Here is a 7,737-nt window from a genome sequence, read left to right as displayed (position 1 = left end):
ATCGAAAAAAGTCGTGACAAAAGTGAATCGTTGCATCCCATTTTGATACAGCTCTGAGAGCTGAGAGAGGAGCCAAGGCATTAGGAATGTGGTCTAGACGACGTAGGATTTGTTTAAGAGCTGAGAAAATGTTCTTCACTTGGTCATTTAAAGTAAAGTTCAACTTTGCACAAAACTTGGTACAAAAGTGACTGAATGAAGGTTCATTGTGAATTGAGGGATTTGTACCACAGAATGAATGTTTTCTCTAGTTAGAATAACACAATGTAGTTTCTTAGTCATCCAGGAAGTTCATGTCACACAGACGAGGGGGACTTAGGTTCCAACTGTCCAACACCTGGGACAGAGCCATCCGGAGGATGCCCCAGACACGGCCTGGACCCGGGCCATGTCTGGGGCCCACGCCAGTGACGTCATCTGCCGTCACTGGGTATTCACCATCTATATTCACCATCGTCTATATCTGGTGGGTGTGGTCACCATGGACAACAGCTCTGAAGAAGCTGTCTGGATGGACAGCAAAACTGTCAGCTCTTTTTAAAAAAGTAAGTCCAGTTGTGTTGATTCACCGCTTTTGTTTGAGTTAGTTAGAATAACAAAACATTACACTCCCAACTTGGGCTGGGTTTTGAAAAAGAATTTCAATACCAGCACTTTAACGCATGGGCGAAACTTCCTATACCTGATTTTTTCACTTCAAACAGTGAAAGATGAAACCACTAAACTAAAATGTTGGTTGAGGTACACACTCATCCCCAATCTTCCTAATATTTGTACAGGGACATGTTTATAGGCACATTTCACAACTTGCAGGGTCACTTTTCCAGGGACACAACCCCGAGCGAAAGCAGTGCTTGTTCTTCTCCGTGAAGCAAGAAGCTACGCCATGACCTCTGAAAGAGACGATACCTCCAACTTTTGCAAACAAATATATCATAAACGATGATAGGCCTATAATCACGCCCAGAGCCAACACGTATATTTCAATTTAAGCATCATATAAAAAAATTAGAGTGATTTTCTTTCATTACATTCAAGCAGACTTTTCTAGGTAATTTCGTTTTTGTTTTCAATTTGACATTTGAACGAATGGTATGAGGAAAATAATATGAAGTCTCCCAAAGAAGAGCAGTGGTCTTAGTGCTGGTTGTAATAAACCATGCCTCAGTCGACCTCTTTTTTTAATAATAATAATAATGCATCGGTTTTATACAGCGATTTTCTGGACACTCAAAGACGCTTTACATTGCATTATTCATTCACTCCATACTCGGTGGTGGTAAGCTACTATTGTTGCCACAGCTGCCCTGGGGTAGACTGACGGAAGCGAGATAACCGGTCTGCACCACCAACCACTCACTCACACACTACATTCGCTAGGCTTCCTGGTGTTCCCAAACGGTCTCCCATCCAAGTACCGACCAGGCCCTTCCCTGCTTAGCTTCCAAGGTCTGACGGGATTGGGCATCGCAAAGGCGGTATGACCACCCTCCCTCCTTGATTTTGAACACGAATTGTTAAGGCAAGGGAGTAACTTGCCTTAGCAATACTTAGTTTATGATACCGATACCTGAACGATCAGAACGAGAGGAAACATTCGCTGCTAAAATCTGATGTTTAGTCGATTGATTTGTGTAAAATGTCCAACAAGTCAACACTGCACCATTTCTCTGCGCAGCCTAAAATCGGCTTTGTTTTCGTGTAGTGACTGATTTTATCTGGACTTTCTAGTCCTATGTTAACAGATAGGAGAGAAGGGGTGGGCACAATTCATGGCGGCGCCTACGAGAACTACCGGAATAAGGTGAAAAAAGACTTGTCCTTTCCTTGGAGCATAAAAAATAACTCTGGTCTCTAAAGATTTTTGCCTGTGCCTCTCTCTGACCTGTGCTCGTGAGCTCACCGCTCGACTGCTACAAAAGGCGAACATAAAAGTAAAAATAGATACTTATGTGGGGAATAAACTGTCAGAAAGTGTGTGTTGGCAGGAAATAATACAAGATTAATTCATGTCGAGACACACGGCTTCTGTTGCTGTCTGTATTTCACTTGTCCAGACAAAAAGTCAACTACCAGATGACTTCTTTTGTATGTGTGCGTGTGTGTGTGACTGCCTCAGAGAAGTGATGCTGCTTATAATGTTCTTTGTAGCGGTCCTCATAAAGCCTGTATATATATATATTTTTTGCTCTCTTAGATGCAACCACTTATTTTTTATACTTTATTCACTAAAATTAGTCACAGTCTAGAGCCCTGAACTATGAAATGAAACATATCTTGATTATTTTATGCTAAAGTGAATAGTTTGGGAAATATATTGGCACTATTGTGATCTTGTAACAATTAATTGACATCTTGTTGCAATAACATTGAGGAAAAGACTCAAGTCCCCAGACTATGGTCCCTCACTTTCATCGGAGCCAACATAAAGAAATTATCTCTTATAAAAAATATATTAAAAATGATTGTCCAAAAGTTCATTAGGCATTGAATGGAAAAGAACCAACTCGAGTATAGCTGTGAAAAAAAATAATTAATCTTTTTCATAAATTTAACATTAGCTTTAATTTAGTGCCTTCTTCTAGACTAACCCTCTTGAGGTTTTCTTTCAGTTTGGCAGACAGCCTGACAGACCAGCCCAGTGGCTGATGTCAGTGTGAGCAGAAGGTGCAGAAATGTCCTGTGCTTCTGCCCTGTCCTTATGTCTCCTGGTGATTCATAGCCTGTCAGTCGAGTTCAACACAAATGGCAGAAACGATAAATAAAATATCTACTGAAATAACTGTTTTCAGTTCACTTTTTTGACTACCACCAAATCCACAATCTAGAGTTGAGTCGTCACACACTGTAAACAAAATCTACGTGATTGCTTCTTGACACTTATGAAAATGTTTTGTTTGCTTCTTTACCTTTAGTTTTGACAAAAAGGAGTAATCCCTCATGTCAAAATGTGAAAACATCAAATCAAACGGATAGAGGGAATGCGAGTGATGTCACAGCAGTGTCAGTTGTACATCATTATTTGTTGTGGCACTCAGGGCCTTATTGAGTAAGCATTTGCGTGTGTGAAAAACTGTCTCAGCTGTGCAACATTTTTCTCTCTCATCAACACTACAAGGCCAAAACGCAAACTCAATTCATAAGAAATTTGCAGCGGTAATAAACTGTTTCTAATGCGGAATCAGGTGCCAACAAACTACAAAACAGGAAGTGTTAATGTAAGTCCTCAGTCCTTGATGTTGAGGGGGTTCTGTTTAGAATGAAAATGATGTAGCTCTACTTATTGTGGGTGAATTCCTACCTTCTCAATGCCAATGAAAAAGAAAATGTAAAAACTTTTATGTTACAACGTTACTACGTACAAAGACTACAATTTTGACAAGTGTCTCCAGCGATTTAAAATCTCCACTTGCAATCTTTTACTTCCCACTTTCTGAGACAAAACGAGCAGATGAGGGAACAAACTCCACAGGTAGACATTTCCATAGACAATGTACAGTACAAAAAGTAAAACCTGACTTGATCTCTCAGTCTCTGTGAGGAGAGAGCTCAGCTGCTCGCTTGAATCTGTGTATGCGTGAGCGTGTGCGGCCTCTGCGTCGCCGCACACACCGACAGCACCGGGTGTTCTTTGGGTTGCTGCAGCGGTTGCGTCGGGGCTTGGAGAATGTCATTGTACCCGTCGTTGGGGCTCTCGACCGGGGGCAGCTGGTTGGCCGGAGCGCTCCTGTTCTCCAGCGGAGGTCCCTGGTTGGGGGTGTGGTTGTTCTCCTGAAGGGGCCACATCTCCTGCCACGTGAGGGAGGGGTGCTGCGCCGGTTGGCCGCTCAGAAGGGGCCTCTTCTGCCTGTAGTTGGCCCACACCTGCAGGATGGTCTCCTTGAAGGGGCGGGTGGTCAGCGTGTACAGGATAGGGTTGAGGGCGCTGTTGATGGGGAGGATGAAGATGACCACCCATGAGCAGATGGTGCCTGTGAAAGGTGGAAGAGGTTCAGCGTGAAATTCAATATTCATGTGTGTGTTTGTGTGTGTGTGTGTGTGTGTGTGTGTGTGTTTGTGTGTGTGTGTGCATGCGTGCGTGCGTAGGCAGCTAACATGGTTAATGTTACACTAGCAACAGTTTATGTTAACGAGGGGCAGTCTGTGAAAACACCAGACGTCCCGGATTAACCAGGACTGTTCCAGTTTTGAGCTCTGTGTCCTGAGCAGTTTTGTTTTCCTCAACGAAGACTATAATGACATCATTACATTGACGTACCTTTTCTTAAATGACGTTAACGTAATAATGACGAAAACAGCTCTTTAGTGACTAAAACATGACAAGACGTTTATGAGTTTACGTTAGCTTCACAGCTACAAGGTCCCGGATTCGATCCCTGGGCCGGACTTGGGATGGGACAATAAACGATAATATCGTTAATCGCGATAATGGCAACTAATCGACCGCCACATTTTTTCTGAATCGTGACAATCACACTAGAAGATGATAATTAAATTCACCATGCAGTGCTACGTTATAAAACCAGCAACAGTGACTTTCTCTCGATTACGGCTAAAAAGATTAGCTGGTTTTCGTTCTATTTTTTATAATTTACAGCAATTTTGTTTTCAATAGGCAAATATCGTGATAATATCGTTAATCACAATAATTTTTGCTAGGATAATCGTGACTCTAAATGTCATTATCGTCCCATCCTAGGCTGGACACGGCCTTTCTGTGTGAAATTTGCATGTTACATGTTCTCTGTCTGCGTAGGTTTCCTCTGGGTACTCCATTTTCCCCTACCACTAAAAAAGATGTACAACAGCCCAGAATAAATGAGATTGTGAGTGAGTGGTTGTTGGTGGTCCAACCACTCACTGGCGCAGATTGGCAGCCTCGCTTCTGTCAGTCTACCCCAATGGGTGGCTGTGGCTACAATAGAAGCTCTGTTTTATTGCCTTAATGTTTGGTGCAGCCCTGTGAGGCGACTTCTGTTGTGATATTGGGTTATACAAAACCATTAAACTTGAAACTTGAAACTTGAAACTTAGTAGCTTGCCACCACTGAGTATGGTTTGAATTTAGGGCTGCAACTAACGATTATTTTGTAATCGATTAATCTAACGACTATTTTTACGATTAATCGATTAATCACTTGGCTGTGAATTGTGTTGGAAAATTGTATTTTTTCAATTTTTTTCATCACATAGCGCTAAAGTGGCACAGCTTGAGGACATATTGATGGAGTAAGATTAAAGTGAGTGTTTGTTTTAGGCTAATTCTGCTTTCTGATTGGACGAGACAAAGACAGATATTCAAGAAATGTACAGTGTACAAAACACTACAGACCCTAACTATAAAAGCAAAGTAGGTTTTCATCAAAAAATACTACATTTTCATGTAATTTTGCTCTATTTGAGTCTGTGTGAACCAGAAAACGATTAATCGATTACTAAAATAGTTGTCGACTATTTCAATAATCGATTAGTCGTCGATTAATTGATTAGTTGTTTCAGCCCTATTTGAATTAATAACAAAATTTACAGTGTGGTGCTTTGACAAAGTTGGTAACACACGCTTGGTAACACGATGCTAGGCGGAAAAAAAAAATACAAACAAAAATAGTGTTTGCTTCATAACAATCAGTTAAAAACGCATAGAAACATAAAATCCTGCTCTCTTTAGTGATATAAGTTCAATGGCAATCTCATCTCGTGTCACTTATTTCCCTGTTTCCCGTTGGAAAACACGAGATTAGGGCTCGTTCATCAACTCAACGGGTGATAACTTTCACACAATGGATTAGAATATGTACAAGCCGGTTTAGCTCTCACTCCGACTCTTCTGAAGTGCTTTGAGCGGCTCGTCATGGACCACATCAAGTCAGTTCTCCCTCCCACCCTGGACCCATACCAGTTTGCTTCTCGGTCCAATCGCTCAACTGAAGATGCCATCTCCACTGCGCTTCACACAGCCCTCAATCACCTCGAAAACAAAGGACTCCTACGTTAGAATGCTGTTTTTCTACTTTAGCTCAGCATTCAACACTATAATCCCACAGCAGCTAATACACAAACTGCTCCACCTGGGGATCAACACATCCCTTTGCTCTTTTCCTCTTCTGCTGCTAAAACACTCTGATCTGTACTTCCTGGACTTTGTTGCACCATAGAGGGATCCCTACCCATAATTCACTGGACCCGTTCTGGACAGTTCTGTACAGTTAACCCTAACCCAGTTAAAAATGTCAAATATCAATGTTTTTAAGCCTAATTTATGATGATATGGCTATTTTAAATATGCCAGTGTAAATAGCAATTAATTGGACAAGCTGGTGATGAGCGAGCTGACCTTTTCACGCACATAACATGCTGAAAGATCGATGATTTGCATCTGACATTGATCGTCACGAAAGCTTTGCTATACATTAGTGATGCTGCACGATAGTCTTTTTGCTGAAGGGAATAAATGTATCTTTCTGTAAAGGTGAGGGAGGAGAAACAACATTCATTATTCTGCCAGGAAAACCAATTAGAGAGATCCCCTTTAATGAAGGAGGTTCACCGATATATCATTGAAGCAGATATTAGACTACGTGCCACAAAATGCTTCCTCTCAAGCGCAAATTGCTCTGAAGTTGCCTCTGAAGGGAAATTATTATCATTCATGTCTGTACAACTTTTAAACTCTCGTTAGCAATAGTTGTGTCATTTTCAGTTTAACTGGAGCGGACACAGAAATGATATTTTTAGCCAAACCTAATCAAAGCATGTCAAAAGATATCAACCACGTCACGAAAGTGCAGACACTAATTAGCGACCACGGCAACAAATCATATTTTTGTCTTATTTTGTATTTTTGCTCTCCCTGCAGGCAAGTTGTTGACCCGCTTGAAAGCCACTTTACATTCCAGACGTACTACTACACTTGCTTCTTGACAGTTCCTCGTCGTATCAGTTCTCATTGGGCAAACATTGCAAAAACTCTGGCCAGATGTGGTTGCTTTAGGCTCGGAGAGATGAGGGTCTGCACACACATTTTACTTCAACAACATGAATTTATGAAAACCCATTGCAACACTACAGACATCAGTTTTGTGTTGATTGGTCAAGTATTTGCAAAGACGTTCACATTTTCGGGTAGCAATTTCACAAAACCCCACCCCAAATCATATTTATGATGCCCCACCACCATGAACCAGGCCCGCAGGATTATATCCGACTCTATGGGCCGATCCTAAACTCTGAGTTTGTACTTATGCACTCGGGAAGAAGGAGCAGGACATTTCTGTGTAAGCATAACAGGTAAAAGAGTTCTTTCATTCCTACCTCTGGGAAACTCCTAAATAGTGATTTGGAGAACAGGCAGAGGAATTGACTTTCTATGCTTTTCACTAATGTGACAATGGTGTTGTTTGGTGACTGATGTGTAACTTTGAGCTGCTGCCCTGTTCTAAAACACATTTCTCTTTTGCACATTGATAAAGGAAACTTTATTAGTTACTAAGTAACAGTAAATCGGTCATTCTCCGGATCTCCTGCCACAGAGAGCTGCGGTGGTTTTGCACAGTGATAGCACACGGGACATCGCGGCTAGAGAAATATGTCTAATATGTCAAGGAGCTGAATAAGACACGGAGGAGACAGTCAGTAGCAGACGACTGTGAGCCAATTGGCTCCTGCAGGTTTAGCAAGCAAGCTTTTGTGAAAGGTCAATTTCTAAGGCAAGTTCTAATGTGAAATATGCAGACACAC

The 7,737-nt window shown here is 41.6% G+C and overlaps 1 protein-coding gene across 1 annotated transcript in view; it reads right to left on the bottom strand.

The window, feature by feature from the left end:
- Positions 1-3,278: 3,278 nt before the first annotated feature.
- Positions 3,279-7,737, bottom strand: part of rxfp1 (relaxin family peptide receptor 1) — a 139,420-nt gene continuing 134,961 nt past the window's right edge. Inside the window, exon 18 of the mRNA XM_079557269.1 lies at positions 3,279-3,971. Coding sequence (XP_079413395.1) covers positions 3,550-3,971 — 422 coding nt within the window. The 3' untranslated portion in view covers positions 3,279-3,549. The remainder of the gene's footprint in view (positions 3,972-7,737) is intronic.

Source organism: Gobius niger (assembly GCF_951799975.1).
Source record: "Gobius niger genome assembly, chromosome: 5".
NCBI classification, from domain to species: Eukaryota; Metazoa; Chordata; class Actinopteri; order Gobiiformes; family Gobiidae; genus Gobius; species Gobius niger.
Note: the sequence above shows the minus strand (reverse complement) of the source record. Positions and strands in the feature narration are given on the sequence as shown.